General features: G+C 35.6%; 1 protein-coding gene across 1 annotated transcript in view; it reads right to left on the bottom strand.

Annotated features, from left to right (window-relative positions):
* DMD (dystrophin) overlaps positions 1-21,721 on the bottom strand; it is a 909,379-nt gene that overhangs the window by 311,457 nt on the left and 576,201 nt on the right. Inside the window, exon 50 of the mRNA XM_010004489.1 lies at positions 9,813-10,033. Within this exon, the coding sequence (XP_010002791.1) occupies positions 9,813-10,033 (221 nt within the window). The remainder of the gene's footprint in view (positions 1-9,812; positions 10,034-21,721) is intronic.

Genomic DNA, 21,721 nt, shown 5'->3' with positions numbered 1-21,721 from the left:
AAAATACCACAAAGGAAAACAGTTCCATTCATATGGTCAAACATATGTCAAAAGGTTGGACATTTACCCTGAGATCTAGTCCCACACCATGCCACCTTCAAAACTGTCTGTTTGAATAAATGACTCTGTGACACACACAGTAAGACATCTCTGGTTACTCACAATACCCCAAAAGACATTAATCTTCCCCACAAACAAGAAATGCTTTCTTTTACCTTCCTTGCTTCTTGGTCAGAAAAGATAGCTATTTCTCTGAAGAGGAAAGTCAAATAAACAAGGATTTTTGTGTTACCACACATCACATTTTTTTCATAATTCTAAAACCAGGTTCTAGTCTAATTAGAAATTAAAGCTGAATTTTTAAGTTTTTTTTGTTTTGTTTTGTTTTTTTCTGGAGAAACAAAGTGTCAAACTGAGTTGCTAAAACATCAAAAAGGGGATATTTTGAACAGGAAAAAGGAGAGCTTCACTTTACTACTGCTAATATTAGAGCATCCTTTTTCTATGGTTTTGTTTTGGATTTTTGGATAGTTGTTTTTTTAAATAGAAAAACCAAATTAAACTGAAACTTGGAGCTATGGTATTTAGGGGTGACAAAGAAGACAGGATGATGAGAGAGAGTTAGTTTTCCAGTGTCCCAAAAGAGTAACACTATTGCTTTTGGTCTGACTGTCCAGCAGCTTATTTGTGCTAATGAATGGTGGGAACTGGCTCCTGCCCATTACAGGAAACCAGCTTGGTTTACAGAGTTATGTTCGGCATCTGACTGTGGGCAATCACAGAGTTCCTGCATTCCCTGTCAAATATGCTGGCTCTGTCATATAGATACTTTCCAGTTGAAAACTGCCCCAACAGAAATGTAGGGATGAGTCACACCAAGTGTAGGTATCTATATGTGAGCTTGACACTGAGCATATATTCAGAGAAACAAGCCATTCCAAGAAGCAGTTTCCCTCATCTATTCTAGGCGTCCACTTTAGAACCAGGCAGACTAAACCACAGATGTGCCAGTTTCTTTCTACTGAATTCGGATCTAAGTTTGTTGACTCTTAGTCAAGGTGTTAATTAAGTTAGAATACTTGAATTTTAGGCAATCATGATCTCCTCAATAATAAATGTATATACATACAGCTACGAAAATCTCAGACATTATACGTATTTTTTTTTAACTCTTTATGCTTATACAGAAGAAAAAATCCTGTCTAGCAATCAGTTACAATTGTTTATATGTTTTGATTGTTCTACTCAAATACTTTGATAGGCCAAGGCTTGTTTGTTGTTTGGGTTGTTTGGGGCTTTTTAGTTTGTTTGTTTTGTTTTGTTTTCTAATTATTCCTTATTTTCTCTTCTTAAGCAATTATCAAATTCCTGTTATCAGCAAGTAAGGCCAGACGTGTTAGATGCTGAACAATTACAACTCTCAATTCTTTTGATTTCTAGCATCTTTCCAGTGTTGATTCTATTACCTGATTTCCACTTCAGTGGATTAATTTTTTAAAGGAAATCTACCCAAGAATATCATCAAAGAGCATTAATTACAAACTTATGATCTATTTTTGAGATTTGACATCAGCAAAAAGCTTTATATAAATTATTTTAAAAATCAGCACTGAGCATTTGGGAAGTTATAATCCGCTCTTACCTAGTCATTTAATAATAAGAACCATAAACATTATATATTTTGCTTATTTGGTGGATCAGTTTAGCTCATATTTTGTCACCCTGAATGGTCTTCATACCTTTTAGCAGCTATTTCTGATTAGAGGTTTTACAATAATCCCTGAAGAAAAAGATGGATAAGCATTATCTTTTCTTAAGCTGTCCTTCTTTGAGCAGCATGTAACTACAGCAACTAAGTTACTTGCATATTAGTGGCTAACAGGAAAGCTTTTCTTGAGCAAATAGAGTAGATAGTTGCAATATTTGAACTGCATGAACCCCAGTGTGAATTCCATGTTTAACAATTCAGCTGGAGGATTTGGCAAATGCAGAAGCATGAAAAAGAAAGCTGGAAGCTTGCTGAGGTGACTAAACTTCTATGTATGAAATACACATTTGGCTGCATAAAATCTTTCATATAAGAGGAAAGCACGTGAATATTAGGAGTGCCATGGTGATAACTAAAATTGATCTTTTAGCTCAATAAGAGCAATGGTCCACAAAAGAAGCAGAATGCAGTTCTGAGAATTGATTTGTTACCTTGCTTAACGTATCAGCTAGCAACAGAGACAGATGAGAGGTTTGAGTAATGTGAAATGGCTCACACACTACAAAAACAGTTTTCTTTTAATTAAACCCTCCTTCAGCACTTCATTGTGTGAAGATCTGAATTCTCTGGTTCAATTGAAAAAATACTTCTATGTCTTTCTTGAAGAAAACATAGAGTCATTGCTTTTAATGGGATTACTTTAATATTTCAAGTTCAATGTGTAGTCAGTAATATCTAGAATTTCATTGCAATGCACAGTAATCAAAAAATTAATATTCTATCTATTTAAATTGTAAATTTATTGTATGCTAATATGAATGTCTGAGATTTTATGTTTGCAGTGGTGAAGGTAGGGTTGTTTTTATACCAAGCAAAACAAAAAAGAAACATAAAATTCCCTCCCACCACCAGCCCTGACTAGTGAAAGAAAAATTTAGAAATGCTAGAACCTGGTGTTTCTTCAACATGTTATTCATCATTTAAAAGAGCCATAAGCTGTTAGAGGTGTTAGGCAAAATCAGACATTTTTTCCTCATCTTCTGCATGCAAAATTCAGTCTAGCAGAAAAAAAAAAAAAGTAGAATATACAGAAGAAGACAGGCCAAAGAGGACTCAGGGCAGCAGAAAATAGACCAGTCATATTCCACAAAGGTGCAGAATGTGGAGCAAGTGAGTGAAGACCAGGCCAATTCAAAATACAGTGTCTTCCTTTCCTTTATTCTCCATACTACCAGCTTCACAAGACATATAATTCCCTCTCCCATTACTTCTCTACCTCTCCAGAACCACAGAAACTCTTTATTCATCTTAAATCTAGCAATAATGCATGCCTGATGGTGGGCTGCATGAAGAAATAAAAGTGCAAAATTGTTAGAGAATGGTGAAAAATATTCAATACCCCTGTGCTCCTGAAAAATATTCTTTATGTCTCCTTCACTATTTTATAAATTTTACCTTTCATTTTTAAGCAGCTCTATATAGCTTAGTATTTCACAGGAGCTTTAGTGAGTTAGTTAGACATCTGCCTTCTGCTTGCATGTGAGTCAACTACTTATCTGAGTAGTTCTGATTACTTCATGTAAGTGATATAAAAAATATATCCATGTAAATCAACAGAGAACTCTCCACAAGATCTTCCCTAAGTGCAAAAAAATATTATAGTATTCTAATGGGAAAAGATGAAAAGGAATTCCAAGAATTTGGCTTACTGCAAGAGAGCTAATTCACTAGAAACTAGTTATTTGAGACATCCCACAACTTTAAAAAACTAGTGACATTTTTTAACAATCCCTTTATGAAAAAGGATGATAATGACACTGCTGGCTGCTCTCCCTCAAGAGGGAATTGTCCATCTGCTAGCAAATCCCTGAATGTAAATTATTATTAAATAGTAATATAGAAGTATCAGAGTACCCTTGACACAGTGAGAAACCAATAGGACACATTTCAAGAAAGTACATTTTTTTCAGTTAAAATTCTGACATAATTTTCTTTACCACATAAAAGAACTGTGTTTCAAGATCAGCTTCATTAGGAAGCTTTGCTGGGATTTGGTATTTTTATTTTCTTACAGAGGAAAACTTATTTCTCTGAGAAGAACTCCATCTTGTCACACGTAAAATGTGCAAAGTTATATAATTTTTCCCCAGTTTTAATTTGCACTGTATGATCACAACTGGATTAGAATTTTATACATCGAATCGTTATTTAGAAAAAAGCTGCTTTTATATTTTCTACATTTCTGAATAAAAACAAATCCACTCTTAGCTTTTCTTGTTACTACTTCTAATTATGTATATTAATATGGATAGCCAAAAAAGCCCCCTAAAACTTGTGTAACTGTCTCAACAGATCCTCACTGCTACTTAGAACTAAATAATTTTTCGAAATTTTATCAAGACAGATCAAGCTCTTGCAGCAAATGACAGCTAAGGCAGGAGGGGTGCCGAGGTAGCACAAAGCCGTGTTTTCCTTTCTTTAAACTGTTTCACTGTCAAGGTATATACAACATTTAATCTTTTTATTTGAGAATAGCTAATAAAATATATGCTCCCATGTTCTCATGCACCACATCTGCATTTCTCCTGAAAACCACCTGCAATAGATACTCAACCATGTCCCTGGGTAGCCTATTCCAGTGTTTAAGTACTCTTTCAATGAAGACATTTTTTTCTACTGTCTCATCTAAACCTGTCCTGGCACAATTTGAGGCCATTTCCTCTTGTCCTATCACTTGTTATTTGGAAGTAATTGAAAAATGATGAAAGTATCTATTTTACTTCAATGACTTTAGAATCAGACCCTTAGAGGTAAAATTCTTATGCATGTATTAGTGATTAGCATTAAAGAAAAATAAAGAAATGGCTGATAATCATGGTATACACAGCATTTTTATTGCTGCAGAAAACAAATAAACACTTTAACATACTGTAATGAGCTGGCCAAGCTATTTTAAAAAATCAGCTGTCTTTATGTGCAAAAAAGTATTAAAAAAAGGGTCTCCTGACACATAATCTATATCCCTTGTGGTCCAATTTTCAGATTAATAGAATTTTTTTTATTATTTTTTTTCTCTCTTGTTCCTTTAAAGACTCACATTTCCAGGATCTCTAGAGCATCCTGTTGCATTTTCTACCCTTTAAGAATAAACTTTAAGGCTGACAGACATTTTTTAATTTTCCTCTATTCTATAAGAAAGCGGAAATCTTTCAGCATAGAAACCCTGTAGTTCTAACTTTTTCAAATATATTCAGAAATCTGTTCTTCTATTATTTTATTTTTTTTTTTAAATTAAAAAACTGAAACCAGCCTTCTGGTACTTTTCATAAAACATAATTAATTTTAAAAGTCTAACAGCATGATACTATTTAAAATAAGAACTCTGCTAGATATCCCATGTTAAATTAAACAATAACACTCTGAAATATACATAACATAATGATAGTAGTCTCCTAAGTGAATATATCCTATGGTGAAATTCATAGAGGAAATGAAGGTTTTGCACACTATTTAAGCCATAAAGTCATATGTAGGGTTCTGCTATAAAAGGAGGTGCACAAAAATGCCAGTGAATCCTCCAACATGCTACAGAGTCAGTTTCAGCTCCTGCTCTGCTTTGGGAGGTCCAAAGGTGCCCTGGGGAAAAGCTGCAGCTGCATGTTCTCATGGAAACAGAAGATTCTAGAAAATATGAAGCTTAAAAACAGCCCTCCAAGCAACATGACAACACAGAGAGATGGATGGGGCAAATACTCCTGAAGACTGATTCTCCAAGTGAGAATGTCAGTTTCCAACTTCCTGGAACCCTGCTCAGATTCTGGACTTGGGAACTCCTTCCCATAAGCATATCAGAACACTAAGCTGGAAAACATTAATCTCCAAATGTAAAATATTTTGAATTATTTGAAGATGTGTTACATGGGCCTTTTCATGCAAATGTCACTAATATGAAACTTCTTCATGCCCCTGTAGAACTTGAAGCACACAATCCAAAAGGCTGAGGACTTCACCTCACCAATAGCTTACCTTTCTGATACAAAATATATGGATTGACACATATGTCTGTAGCTGTAACTACAAGTTACAGAGGCCTATTTAGAGTACACTCATTCAAATCCCCTAATACAGAACTACACATTTTAATTTGTCAATTATAGTGGCCTTTGCAAGTACAGATTATACATTTGGAAAATTATATTTTATTTCTACAAATTATTATTTTGGAAAACAATTTGGACAGAGACCTTCCCATTCTTCTGATCTATCTGAATATTAATTGTAAGGATGCATACAAAAAATACACAGAGAATTAAAAAGTTGTATGCTAAAAGGTATGGTATGTCACCATGGGAAAAATCCTCAAACAAGGGTGTTGTTTAAGCCCACTCTTTCATCTTAAGTCTGTTAAATGCATCGTTTATAAACCAATACAGTTATTTTACTGTCATCAGCTGCACAAGAGCCTCAGCTATTGAAAAATCAATTTAGTAATAAATTGTGAAAATAACCACTTCCCAATTTTGTTTACTTCTCTAGTTGACAGAAGTTCAAACCTATGTTTTGAATACTGGCCAATTAATTGAGTAGAAATAAATTATCTGAATCTTTTTGGATTACTACTTTAGGATGACACAAATCATTATCTAAAAGTACCTTTTCCTCTTCTTTGCTTAAAAGCCTCAGTAACTAGCTTGGCTGTAAGTCTTTTTCTACATAAATACTTTTTTCAGATTAAGCCCCTCCACTGCACCTAACAGTGCAGACTCAACTTATACTCTTAGAACCAATGCATAAAAGTAGGCACTGAAATTTGTTTGTAGTCAAATTAATTAATAATATTACTTATTATTATGCTATTTTTTTGCTAAATAGTAGTCAAATTAATTAATGATATCACCTATTATTATGCTATTTTTTTTACTAAATGAAACAAAAATTAATCCAGTACAACTGAAAGCCATGTTTTCAAAAACATATGTTACAAGGAATTTAAATAGACAGCATGCCTTGGCAAAGTTCATGGACAGAATTAATATTTTAAGGATATTATAGTATATGATCTTTTTGAATGGTATTGGTAATTTGAGTTTTACTAAGCCTACATGGTTCACTGCTTGTAGCAGAAGCTGCAAACCTTATTCAAAATACTACAATGCCAAAGCAGTGTTTCTGAGTAAAGACTTGTTGGCATCTTAAGAAGAGGTTTCCATTTATTATTTTTTTCCACTGTCCACAAATTTCTGTTTTATGAAGAAACCTTATCTGACCTTCAAATATATAAACATTTTGATTGCTTTGATGTAAGGTGAAATGAAGCAATAGTGCAAGATGTATTCTGTCATGCTCCTCAGCTACTTACATCTTGGCATATTTTATATTCTCAGTATTTCCCATTAACTTTATTTGCAGATGAAGTTTGTCTAAAGAAAAAAAAAAAGATGAGTCTCTTGTAAGCCTGCCTTACATTTATATTATTGAGGATCAAATTCTGCAAAACATCAATCTTCAAGCAGATTACTAAAATGTAGTATTTTTCCTTTAATAAAAACATGGATGACACTAATGCTAATATTAAATGTCTTTGCTGCACACTCTTTAGAGTCTCTTAGTTTAATTATAGAGAATTTAATATGACACATACAACCATAGATGACAAAATATGTAATGCATTTGCTTAAAAGAAATGTATACCACTCATTTGACAGAAGATTGACTTTAGATGTTTCAAATGAATAAACGTTACACTACTCTTTTAGTATGGTCCTTTTACTACATAGTATGTGCCACGCTTAGGATAATTTAAGTTGTATTGTTTCTTTCATTAAAGGTCAGCTGCCACTAAAATAAGTCTTTTTGAAAAATAGTTATCTTTTTTTTTAATTATTTTTTTTTAAATTCCATAACTAACCTTTGTTCATGCTAGCCACACAGGAGTACCAGTTCACTGTGATCACCTCCAAGCAATGTTCAAGTGGGAGCTAATGATGTCTTAAACGTTTATAGAGGAAAACTATGGCAAAGTTAGTGACCATGATCTTGTGACACTATCAGATTGAAATGAATTTAACCAAAATGCCCTCAGAGATTTAGCTCCAGCATTATATGCCGCTGTGAAAGAAAGGATAACCTGAGGTCACTTACTTTTCCTGGGTGATTTTGAAAATGTCCTGTTACATGTGTTGCTAGGATATGGAATTTCTTTGTTTTTAAAATGTTTGCTTTGACATTTCAATTTCTTATTAGAAATGCACCTCTCTGTTTGGAAAGAAACATGAAATGGAAACAAACCCCAAAAACAGTAAGAGCTTGGTAGCACACCAATGGGACTAGCAGTTTGAACTGTTCTAAAGCAACTAGAGATGTGTTATAATTAAGTGTATTTCATGGAGCATGTAGCTTCATAATGAAGTAGTCAGCTGTGCTAAGAAGGTATTTTACACCTAAGGTAAAAAAAATAATTTAAAAAAAGTCAATCTACTAAGACAGAACTATTAAAACTCATTAAACAGATCTCTGCAAAGGTTGCATCAAACTCTTAAAATAGAGCACAAAGCAATGCTGTGAATTTCAATGACTTTCAATCACAACCACAGGGGAGGTATGACTGATCTTTTACAGGTTATGCAGGTCTGGAAAGGTAAGCACTACTTTGGGTTTTCATCTTAGATCATATCTGGCCTGACTTCTCAGAAAAAGCAACTACCCACATGTCCAACGTCATTAGCTCACATACTGCTGGCAGGCACTCTACACATTAGGAAGTAGGGTGTTGGGTTTTTTTTAAGAAAATTAAAATACTTTGTTCATTTTGAAAATTCTGTCTACTAATCTCACCCAGTAATACAGTGACAGATTTAGGAGCAGAATCAAAATCTCATTACATTCATTTCCATGTATTAAGTGATACTAAGATGGATCATTAGAGAAGAGGAAGCCAGTTAACAGAAATGCAGTCCATATTTAGGCATTTATTCTTCCATTTCATGAGAGAATATATTAAATGTCACATTCTGTTGCACAGCCAATTAGAGAGGTAAGCACAATAATAAACAGTTTTCCCGCTGGTTTTGTTACCAGCACAGCATGGGATAAAAAAAAGAGACAGGGCTACCCAGCCAGGAACTTAAGTGAGAGAAAGACTGCAATAGTGATGGCTAAGAAAACAAGCAGAAATATAAGAAAACTAGCAGAATTAATTCTATGGGACATCTGCATATTTTAATATACATGTTCTTACAAAACTGCTTAGTACAGATGCTAGCCAAAAAAATGTCCATTGTTTCCTCCCCTCTTTTTAATTAAAACAAAGAGAAAGAATGTCAATATCTTCCTTACAATAAATTTTTTATTAGGAGGAGGAGGAAGCAGAAAAGAATGTTATAATAGAGTCCTAAACTCAGTTTAGAAACAAACTGAATGGAAATTTGACACTGAAAAGTTTTGCACAGGCAAGACAAATCTTTTATATTGAGCAATGTGAAATCTAGAAGGCAGGTAATTACTTTCAAGCTATACAATAGCAAATTACTTTTATTGTTACTGAGTAGCTAAAGTTTAGCCCTTTTTTCCTTGCACATGTATTTCCATATTTTTTCCGTGTTTTCAAAGATAAGTAACACTCATGCCATTTTGCTGACAAAACACTTGCATTAACGAGCTGTTCCTTTCTTTAAGATGATGACTGAGGAGCTTTTCATAACCCAACAGCAGCAGGATATAAGCCTCTCAGAACAGAAGCAACATAAGAAAAGGTATGAAACCGGTTATCTTTCCTTGTGGCAACCTGGAGCTTACTATGCAATTCCGTCCTTCTCACGAGGTTTATATTTCAAGCCCTGGCTTTCATTCTCTTACAACACAATCAGCACAAGCAATAGAAAGATAGAGATCTGCCTTAAATACCAGAGAAATTATTAAACACTCTTCCCCCCCAATTAATTACCTTAACATTTAATCCAATAATTGTGTTTATAGGATAAATTAGCTTAAGTAAAAACTGCATGTATTGCAGCCTAATATTCCTCCTATGTTTCCTTGTTGAAAATATTTAATACAGAGTAACAATCATGAGGGTTTCAGCTTGAAAAATCAGTGTTTTTCATACCTTTTGTTTGATGATCATGTTGTTGATATCATCAAGGTCACCTACTATAACTCTCTGAGATTTTATCTCTCGGTCCAGTCGAGAAAGACAGTCAGTGAGTTCTGCCCATGCCTTATTGAAGTCAGCCAAGGCTGGAACCTCCAAAAGCACAGAAGATGGCATTTCTGGTTTGAAGGTGGTGGTTTCCTTGGTTACCCTGGTTTGTGTATCCACAGCAACAGCTTCACCAGAAGTTACTGAAAGAAAAGAAAAGAAAAAAAGAAAAAAAAAAAAAAAGATAAAATTACTGAATAAATGAACTATGATGAATGTTTATTTCAGTAACAGAATGTATGCAATGAGGGTAACAGAAATAAGCATGTTTCTTGATGTTATGCCTACTGGAAATATGAACTTCAAAAGTAAAAGAATATGAATTCATTTTCCCACAATATTTCTAATATAGTGAATGCCTAACACTCAGTATTCTCAACATATTAAAATTTCATCCTTGAAAGACCAGTTGGACCTGGCAACAATAGTGAAGATGTCAGTGTAATAATAATCCCCACTCAGGGTCAATGAAGTATCGCTATACATGAGTCATCTTCCAAAATCTAGTAGTGTGTTCAGATCTGTTGAGGCTCGAGGCAGGTTGAAGAAAAGTTGGTAGGAATATCCAATGTATCACAGAATGACCATGTATATAGAAACACATTTCTTCCATGGTCTCCAGTCACTCTGTAGATGCAGATTATTTCACCAGCTATATTCTGACTTACTGTTACCATCAGGCATTTCCCATAGGCTCTGTGACTAACACGGGAGCTTACACACAAAAAAAAAAAAAATCAGGCTTGGCTGATTCTTTAATTTTTCTCATTTTAACATGAAATTATTACGGGCTATTATTTGGATATTTGTGCACTTTTTTCCTTCTATTTGGAAAAAATGGACACATGTCCTTTCTTGCTCTATTAGTTGTTCTTGCTCTACTAGTGTTAAAGAATCTATTCATTATTCATTGTTTGGACTGGGGAAGCACCCAACACTGAAGCAGAGTATCTTTGTCTGCAGTCAAAAATGATGACAGGTGCCACAGGTAGAATCACAGAATCATAGAATGGTTTGGGTTGGAAGGAACCTTAAAGATCATTATTTCCAACTTCCTTGCATGGGCAGGGTCACCTCCTACTAGACCAGGTTGCTTAAAGTCCCATCCAATCTGACCTAGAAGAATCGGAGTTGTATGACATCGGATAGATGTCATACAGAGAGGCACTAAACTATTCAGAATTTCAAGACAGATTTTTGTTTCTAAATATTTATTATTTACAAATAGATGACTAGAAACTGTCAGACTAATTTTTTCCTGTTCAGTTAATAATTAAAAAATAATTAATTGTGTTCAATATTATGACAGATGAGGCTACACTGAATTGCATGTGGTTAATGTTTTCTCATTTTTTAAGAAGTCTAGCCAAACAACAAAATACTAGAATCAAGGCAACAGAATCACATAATTGTCCTTGTAGGAAAAGACCTTTAAGATCATCGAGTCCAACCATTAACCATTGAATCCAGTGCCAAACCATGTCCCTAAGCACCACATCTAGATGTCTTTTAAACACCTCCAGGGATGGTTATTCAAAAACCTCTCTGGGCAGCCTATTCCAGTGCTTAATCACCCTTTCAGTGAAGAAGTTTCTTCTAATATCCAATTCAAATCTCCCCTGGTGCAACTTGAGGCCATTTCCTCTTGTCCTATCATTAGCCACTTGGGAGACCAACACCCACGTGGCTCCTGGCTACAACCTCCTTTCAGGTAGTTGTAGGGAGTGAGAAGGATTCCTCTCAGCCTCCTATTCGTCAGGCTGAAAAACTCCAGTTCCCTAAGCTGCTCCTCATAAGACTTGTTCTTCAAACCCTTCACCAGCTTAATTTGCCCTTCTCTGGACACCCTGCAGCACCTTGATGTCTTTCTTGTAGTGAGGGCCCAGAACTGAACACAATACTTGAGGTGTAATCTCACTAGTGTTGAGTACAGGGGGACAATCACTTCCCTAGTCCTGCTGGCCACACTGTTGCTGATCCAAGTGCAGATGCTGTTGGCCTTCTTGGCCACCTAGGCACACTTCTGGCTCATATTCAGCCAGCTGTTGATCAACAGCCCCAATTCCTTTCCAGCAATTCTTCTCCAAATCTGTAGTGTTGCATGAGGTTGTTGTGACTCAAGTGCAGAACTCAACATTTGGCCTTATTGAACCTCATATAATCAGCCTCGGCCCATTGATCCAGCCTGTCCAGGTCCCTCCGTAAAGCCTTCCTACCCTCAGATAGATCAATACTCCCTCCCACCTTAGTGTCATCCACAAACTTACTGAGGATTTACTCAATCCCCTAATTCAGACAACTGATAAAGATACTAAAGACAACTGTCCCCAGCACTGAGCCCTGAGGAACATCATTTGTGACTGGTCACTAGCTGTATTTATCTTCACCCGCCACAACTCTTTGGGCCTGGCCACCAAGACAATTTTTTTTTATTCAATGAAGAGTACACTGCTCTAGACATATGTAGCCAGTTTCTCCAGGAGAATACTGTGACAAACAGTGTCAAAGGTTTTAATAAGGAACAGGTAAACAAAATCCACAGCCTTTCCCTTATCCACTAAGCAGGTCACACAGTCATAAATGGTTTTTCAAGCAGGTACATATGAACAGGAACAGGAATGCAAGAATGCATGGTGCTCCTTCACTGAGGTGGCTAAAATATTACAAAAAAGAGAGTGTGAATACTTACCCTGTAGAGTAGCTAGAGAATCGCCATCTGAATCAGCTGCCTAAATAATACAATACCTAAACCACAACAACTGAAATAAAGCTGTGTGGAATGTGTCTTATTCTAAAGGATCAAGATGTTGGTTTTAATTTTTCCCAATCTCATTACAGAGCAAACTCTTCCCATGAAGTAGCTTGTTTAACAGAAAAAAACAAAACAAAACAAAACAAAAAATAAAACAAAAAAACCCAAACAAACCACAAAACCAGTGTCATGACATGCACAGTAAGGTTTTTTTGCTTTCTAGCATTTCGGAGAGTCTGATGGCTTTCCTCATTGTCATTAATGCCATTTCAGGAAAGTCTGCCTGAAAATTCAAGTAGCAGGTGAGGGTTCAACAGTTTGGCCACAAAACCACTCGGAATATGAAAATAATCAGTAACATTAACTAATACTGTAAGGAATTTAGAAGCTATTTTTCACTAATGAGGAAGGTTTTGAGTTTAAATCACTGGGGAATCAGTGATCCTTTTCAATACTGCAGAAAAGGAAAAAGCTGTGCATGAACATCTAAATGATTGTCACTGTAAAAGCACTATAAGACGCTGTAAGCATTAAAAATGCTGCATAATTAAAAAAAAAAATCCTGAAATAACTAATATATACGTGTTTTATCTAGTCTGTATAAATGACAAAATCATAATACCAAAGATGACTCCTGCAAATTAAGATTTTTAATTACACTCATTGCAGTTGAATATATTTGTTCACTCATCCATAGGATTATTGCATATCTGATGTATAGTCCCTGTACTTTTCCTTTCTGTACTTTAAAATCACATACCTGTGGATAATTATGAATTAATTAATTACTGTAAAAGTCTGTTCTAACATAAAATCACACAAACAGGTGAGAAAATGTATACAACTTTTTCTGGCATGGAAAGAGGTTTGTAAAGGATTTTTTTTTTTTTTTGTGACATCATCCTGCTTGATATAGCAGAGTATCTTGTACAATTAATGATTAGCAGTTTTAATATCAAAAGAAAACCAGATAACACTAAAGAATCTCTTCCTTTCACCCTTTTATTTAATTATTTATATTTTCACACATAGATTTGGATAATTAATAATAATAATCTATACTCATCAGGTATTCTTTCATCTCTGTTGAAATTACTCCAGATTTGGCCTTGTCTGTTTCTTGTTATCTAAATTATACAAGCAAACAGAGAGTAGCTCTATTCACAACCGGTAAGATCACACCTGCAATACTGTGTCCAGTTCTGGGCTTCCCAGTAGAAGACAGCTATAGAGCTACTGGAGAGAGTCCAGTGAAGGGCCACAAAGCTGATTAAGGGACTTCAGTCTCTCTCATCTCTCATATGATGAAAGCTTGAGAGAGGAGGGACAGTTTAGCCTAGAAAAGAGAAGTCTCCAGGGGGACCTTAATGACTTGGATGAATATCTGAAGGGAGAGTGCAAAGAAGATGGAGCCAGCCTTTTTGCAGTGGTGTCCTGTGACAAGACAAGAGGCCATGGGCACAAATAGAAACAGAGGAGTTCCCTCTGAATATCAGGAAATGCGTTTTGACTGTCAGGGTGATTGAGCCCTAGATACGTTGCCCAGCAAGGTTGTGGAGTCTCCATCCTTGGAGATACTCAAAGGCTGCCTGGACATAGTCCTGGGGAGTGTCTTTCAGATTACACTGCCTCAGCAGGGAGGTTGAAGCAGATAAACTCTCAGAAAATCAGTGAGAAAACAGAATATTAGTCATCACTTTCTCTTTCTTCATTGCTCTGTCCAGAAACTAAGGTGAATTCAAAAAGGGTCATAGGATAATCATTAATACCCTCAGAACTATACATATTGTTTTCTGCCAATATAATACTTGCAGTTTAATGAGAATGGCTTGATTGTACTCTTTTAATATTTACAACCAGAAGGCTATTGTATTTTTCATCTTTGTTCAGTGGGGGGAGGGGCGGAAATAGCAGAGAAGTCTTTGAGTGTATCTGTCTCTGATCAACATAATTTAATTGCCTGAAGAAAAAAAAAAAGTGAACAACAAATAGCAGCAACTAGAAATAAATAATGAAAACAAAATATACCATAGTTTCCTATAGATTTCAAAATATTTTGCTTGCTTTTATTCTGTTTGTTCTCATGATGGCCTTTAGAGTTTTCTGTATTTGATGTGTTTTTATGCCTTCCTCTCTCAGAGCTGGATATTAAAAATCTGTCTGACACCTATAGAAAATTATATACTAAAGACATAAATTAACAGGTTTGTCTATATTGTCTCACCCCTAGCTGGGCCTTCAACTCCACAGATCAGTCGCAACTGTTTGTCACAATTCCAAAATGTCATCTCCTTTCATCCTCTCCTCAGATTAACTCCATAACACTGCAGGTTAAAGTGATTCAGAGCAAGGCTCATTATGTACAGTGAGGTATTTCATACCAAGACATATGCAATTACTGGAAAATATAATTCAGTGTTTCATTCCAAAAATTTACCAAAGCAGTGAAGTGTGAAAAGTATGCATAAGTGTTGGCTTGCAGTCTTCACCAAGTTTGGATACTTAGGTCCACTTCCATCTGGCCTAAAGTTCATATAAAGGCCTTGCGTTTCCTCTGTGACTTCAGAGATTCTTAGACAACAGGAAAACAGTTGCTTAGTTTGGCATTCACATAGGTTAACAGATGTTGTCTTATCTCAAAGGAAATTTCTATTCTTATAAGTATTTCAAGTAAAATGGAGAAAAACTTTATAAACTGGGACTCCACAGAGCCTTTGCAAGTAGACTCGGGGTGTCTGACATGACTGCTTGGCATCCCAAAACATCTCATGTATTTTGGTCTGAGTATATACTCAAGAGTTTGCAATTTAATTTTTTAAGTTTATTTTCTAGTGGAAGCTATTCCAGAAGAGTATATTCCTGATCTTCTCATGTTCATGGTTTATTGATTTAGATTTTGGCTCAGTTTTGTTCTTTTTTGGTTTTTGTTTTTGTTTTTCTCTGATATAGTTCTTTTGCATCAGGAAACTTGAAATATTGCAGGGAGGACTGTAACATGCTAGCAGAAGTGCACTGTCCAGTATAATATCTTCTTTAAAAGCTTCAAGTTATCTGCTGCTACTGAGTATGGTAATGATCTGTTCCATTTTGACAGAGCAGTTAAAATATTTGAGTTATCAAATTACTTATAGCAATTACCTTTGAAAAGTGAACGCATAGTTTCTCTTGTGACATTTATCTCCCCTCAATAAAAATATCACTTGAAACAGTACATCAGTCTCTTATTTCTCTTTCTTTCATGCTTGCACAGATATGGTATAATTCATTCAACAGAAGTGTATAAATGATTGATTAAATTAATAGAGAAGTAAAAATCAACATTAATTACACAATATGTAGCAACAGATCTCCTTCCTAAACAATTTATCCAGAACTGCACTGACATTTCTGTAAATCAAAGGAGATAGTTTGTTAGTTTTGTATTTGTTGTGATTCGGATTGTTGTTTTGGTTTTGTTGTTGTTGTTGTTGTTTAGTTTTGTTTTGCTTTGTTTTTCCCCAGGGCAACTAATTCTTAAATGCAGAACTAGAATAAAAATATTTTTTCAAATATCCAAGTAGCAAATTCTATCCTACTGCAACATATCTGAAATATAATTAAGGACTTAATCTTTCAACTTATTTAAAGGCTATATCAGATTACTCTTACGATACAATAAAATACAAAACAAAAAGAACAATTAGAAACTGCGACATTAAACACAGTAACTTGTAACTTTTAAGGTAATTTCTCATTAGCATTTTCTGCTGCTTCATGAAGAAGGAAACATTGTAGAACAATAATAGGAAAAGACAAAAATAAAATGTCTAACAAATAGCTAAAAACCGATCTAACAATACTCTGAACCAGATGTGATTTGCAACTAGTTCAACTCGAAATACACTGAATGAAAGGAGTACGTTGGTAATTTTAGTCAAACTTTAAGAGTAAGAATAATAGGAAAGTGTCATGAAATTGAAATGCAATTATTAAGTACAGAAATAAGAAAAGGAAAATTAAGTCAACTGCAGGAAAGTACTTTAATTTATTCCCCCCCCCCCCCCCCCCCCCCTTTGTTAATTCTGTTTATTTCAGTGTTCTGTTTCAAGAGAGGGTAAAACTGAGCCTCTGACCCTAGTCAGAACAAATCAAACTCCTTATTCAGATACGGAACAGTAAGAGAGTAGATAGGAAGAATTAAAACACTCTTAAAAGTCTCAAACCGCTTCCAATACACCCTTTGAAGCCAAAGTCCTTAAGCAGAACAGACTCAGTTCACAGGAATCTTCCTCACTATTCTTGTGAATATTTTAAGTAGCGTTGCGGTTTTAATTATGTAAGGTAACTGTATCTACCAGGTCATAGCTTTTAGACAAAGAAGAAATAACCCGATAACTGGATGTAGATTTTAATTCAATTTGCATGTCTATCCTGGGGATTAAGTTCCATGGTTAGCAGGACCAATTAAGGCATATGCCAGCCTTAAATCCTACATACAGCAAATAATAGTAACATACACCCACTAAATTTTGTGTTTGTTTTAGTTGAAGAAATCCAGTCCTGTTTTACTCACTCTGAGGAAAACAGCAGAAGAATAGCTGTACCCTGTGGCATATACACTGACAACATCTCTCAATGAATTCATTACTTTAACACAAAGAACACTGCCTTATCTAGAGATAGACCAAATGAACATTCCCTCAGTGGGCAAACCAGCAGTTCACTGATTTGGAGGTGGCACAATTTGCTTATTTCACAGGAATTCTCAATGTTATCTAAACAGCACTTATGCCTTATGAACTTGATTTGGAACAGCTAGACTCCACAACAGCACAAAGGAGAAGATCTATACCTAAAGAAGAGTGTTATTTCCTTTGATTTTTTTTTCCTTATGCTGTGTCATTGCAGCTCATTTTCTACAGGATTTGAATATCCATATTTTTAAACTCCAAGCAGGCTTCCCAGAGAGAGATGTGGGAAGATGGTTCCAAGACTAATTTATTCTTTAGACTTGCCCCAATAATAAATTAATAATCTCTTCTCTCTCTGTCCTTCAAATTAGAGGGAAGAAAACCAGTACATTAAATTCTCACATGCAGTACAACCCTTCTATGCAAAGTGCTTACTGCCAATAGCACTTTTTGCAGAGGGGGTTACATGTACCTCATCCGGTTTAGAATTACTAAGGAATCAGACTGAAATTACTTTAAAAATTGGTTTTTTAAAAGACAAATTGTGTCATGAATGTTTTATTAATGTTGTTCACCAGAATACATTAATATGTGGAGTAAAAAAAAGAAGCTGGCAAGTCAACATTTGTTAAAGATGATGAGACAGTGATGGGTTGCCTTCCTACTGTAGAGCACTAATGTCCCAAGGGAAAGCAGGGGTAACATTACACTTGTGCTGTTTTCATGCAGAACCACTTGTTCCATAGGGCAGTGATTAGTGTCACAAATTCTAGCTGGAGTAACTAGTGGTTACTGTTCCACTGGTCACAGTAACCACTAGTGGTTACTGATCCACTGGGATCAATACTGTGTCCAATTCTATGTAACATCTTCTCTAAGGATCTCAATGATGGGAGAGACTATACCCTCAGCAAATCTGCAGATGACACAAAGCCAGGAGGAGTGGCTGCGTTAGGAGGACTATTGCTAACAGGTAGACGGATGTGATCTTTCCCCTCTAATCAGCACCTGCAATACTGTGTCCAGTTCTGGGCTTCCCAGTAGAAGACAGCTATAGAGCTACTGGAGAGAGTCCAGTGAAGGGCCACAAAGCTGATTAAGGGACTTTAGTCTCTCTCATCTTTCATATGATGAAAGCTTGAGAGAGGAGGGACAGTTTAGCCTAGAAAAGAGAAGTCTCCAGGGGGACCTTAATGACTTGGATGAATATCTGAAGGGAGAGTGCAAAGAAGATGGAGCCAGCCTTTTTGCAGTGGTGTCCTGTGACAAGACAAGAGGCCATGGGCACAAATAGAAACAGAGGAGTTCCCTCTGAATATCAGGAAATGTGTTTTGACTGTCAGGGTGATTGAGCCCTAGATACGCTGCCCAGCAAGGTTGTGGAGTCTCCATCCTTGGAGATACTCAAAGGCTGCCTGGACATAGTCCTGGGGAGTGTCTTTCAGATTACACTGCCTCAGCAGGGAGGTTGAAGCAGATGACCTCCAGAGGTCCTTTCCAAGCTCAACCATTCTGTGGTCCTGGAAAGACACCTTCTTAGTTCTAAATATTTGCTTAATAGCCTAATCAGAAATGAGTGAGGACAAAGAATAATTTGCAAATGAAGCAGCAAAGACTGAATACAATTCATGGAAATAATCCTGGCACACTGCATTTAAACATTCAATTGACTGCTCTACATGTGGTTGAAAAAGCTTTGAATCTGCAGGACTCTATCCTAGTTAGACTATGATTTGAGAAGGGTATAAAACTTATTGAAGATTGTAACATATATCTGTGAACTGATGCAGCCTTAATAACTCTTCCTCTGCTTGGACCTATTGCTCTATACAAAGCTTTCTGAAAGATAAACTACTCCAAAGTTCAGTCTCCTTTATTAATAGAGCGTTGTCATGGTATTCCCTGTAAACCTTTCCTTCGGCAAAGTTCAACATGATGGATAGGCCCACTAAAAATTGAAAAGCAAACTTCTAGGGTATAAACAGATCGCTTTTAGTGAGTATAAGAATCAAGCAGACACTAAAACTAAAAAAAATATATCAAAAGAACCTTTCATATACTAGCTACATAGTGATTCTAGATTTTTTTTTATTTTTTTTTTTCTAGATTTTATAGCATTATCAGTGTTTACTATGCCAAGGCTAGTTTAACCATCAACACATACTTTAAAAGTTAGGTGAAAACAATATTCTGAAATCATATAGTGTCACCAGAGGGTACTTATTACCATACTGAGATAATGCTTTTTAGTCCAGATGGGGATGACAGGGGGCACTACACCAAACCACAAACCAAACAAAAAGCAAGACTCAGTTAATTATTTGGATTTTAAAATCTCCCTCTTCTATAAATAAACTTTGTTGTTTATGCAAACTACATATAAAACTTGTGTTTGTAACTCTTTTCAGTATTTTAAAGGTTAGCTGAACAAATATGACAGAATCATAGAATCAGAGAGTGTTTTGTGTTGGAAGCAATCTTAAAGATCATCTAGTTCCATCTTGCCTACCATGGACATGGGGGACTAACCAAATTAGCCATGGTACTCATAGGGAACTTCAACCACCCTGATATCTGTGTCATGGGGCAACATCCTGGAGGGAAGAGGGGCCCATTAAAACTGGCTGATGTTTAAGGATCATCTCCTACAGGTCCAACCAAGAGCAATGCATCCCAACTAAGAGAAAGTCAGGTAAAAACTCCAGGAGGCTGGTGTGGATGAGCAAGCAGCTCCTAGAAAAACTCAAACTTAAGAAAGTAGCATACAGAGGGTAGAAGCTAGGGCAGGTACCCTGGGAGGATTACAGAGAGGTTGAGCAACTAGGAATCAGGTTAGGAGAGCCAAATCCCAGATATAATTTACATCCAAAGATGTAAAGAACAGTAAGAAGAGCTTCTATAGGTATGCTGGGGAAAAAAGGACAAACAAGAAAAATGAGGTTACTGATGCCCCTGGAGGTGTTCAAGGCCAGGCTGGATGAGGCTTTGTGCAGTTTGATCTAGTGGGAGATGTCCCTGCTCATAGCGAGAGGTTGGAACCTGATAATCTTCAAGGTCCCTTCCAACCTTAACCATTCTATGATTCTACGAAGTCCCAGAAAATCCACAGCAGAGAAAAACAACTTCTTTCTGGCTTGCATGTACTTTGCATCCACTATTGTTACTATTGATTTGCATCGTTCCTTAGGCTCTCGTGACATAGGTTTTAAAAGGCAAAGAAGAAAAACTTAATGAAGTAATTAATTCAGAGTGTATCAACTAAAATATTTAGGTAATATTAAAAAATATTATTTCTTATTATGAATGTGACGTAAATCCTCTTCTGTTTGTTTTAGTTTCTCATTTGGTGTAATCTGCCATGTGGAATACTTCATGTCTGGCCAGAGAGGTTACAGTATGTCAGACTGCATATACTGGTTTGCACAAAATAAGGTGAAGTTATACTGCAATTTTGGACAAAAGTCTGATATTCTTCATAATGTAAATTTTGAATAAATTGCTATATTCATTCATGGTAGCCTGTTACAGACATTTTACTCTCTGATAAAGAGTTTTACATTTGACAATGAAGAAAACAGTTGAGAGCATTCAATGTATAATGGTTTTCATGTTTTAATGTGATACATGGCCTTTTTTCTTAATCAATCATGAAATTAAGATTTCACTATCTTTTATAGACATAAACATTTTAACCTTTTCCATTGTAACTTTGAAATGAAACCTTAAGAAATCACTACAACACAGGAGTCAGTCTTTTGGAGAACAGAAACGTCATTAACCATTTACTGCAGTAACACTTTGCATCCCAAAGAGATTCATTATTCTAACAACTAATTAAAAATTAATTTATCTGTAAAACATAGTAATAATCTGCATATCCAAAGTTACAATCAATGGATCTGCTGTTTGCCTTATGAGGACTACTTAGGTATTTGGGCATTTCAGGATAAAACTAAAGGAAATGTTGAGCGAAATGTTGAGCAAAATGTTCTAATCTGTTTTGGGATCTCTCGATGTAGTAACCAGAATCAACTCAAAGAGCCTTTTTGGTAATATCAACTGGCTGTCAATAACCAATTTTATTTTTGAAACTGTCTAACAATATTGGTTTTGCTTTTATTTAGATTCATTTTTTAATAGTGAAAAAGAGAGTAATGTTTGTATTTATTCCCTCTCCCCTATTCCCCTTGAGTATTTTCAGTAATTAATTTCTGCACCCTTAATTAAGGTTTCCAATATCTAGAAACATGCACAATCATCTCTGGGCAGTCTGAAGAGGTTCATACAATTCAAGGAGTAAACCACTATTTTTTAAAAACAGTCTTCTTTCTGCTGTTTTTAAAATGCAGTATTATTTCCTGCAGAAAGCTTTTTTTCCACCCCCCCTTCCCCCC

The sequence above is a fragment of the Chaetura pelagica genome, unplaced genomic scaffold (genome assembly GCF_000747805.2).
Source record: "Chaetura pelagica isolate M959 unplaced genomic scaffold, ChaPel_1.0 scaffold308, whole genome shotgun sequence".
Classification (NCBI taxonomy): Eukaryota; Metazoa; Chordata; class Aves; order Apodiformes; family Apodidae; genus Chaetura; species Chaetura pelagica.
The sequence above is the reverse complement of the archived record's forward strand: the minus strand, read 5'-3'. Positions and strand labels throughout refer to the sequence as shown.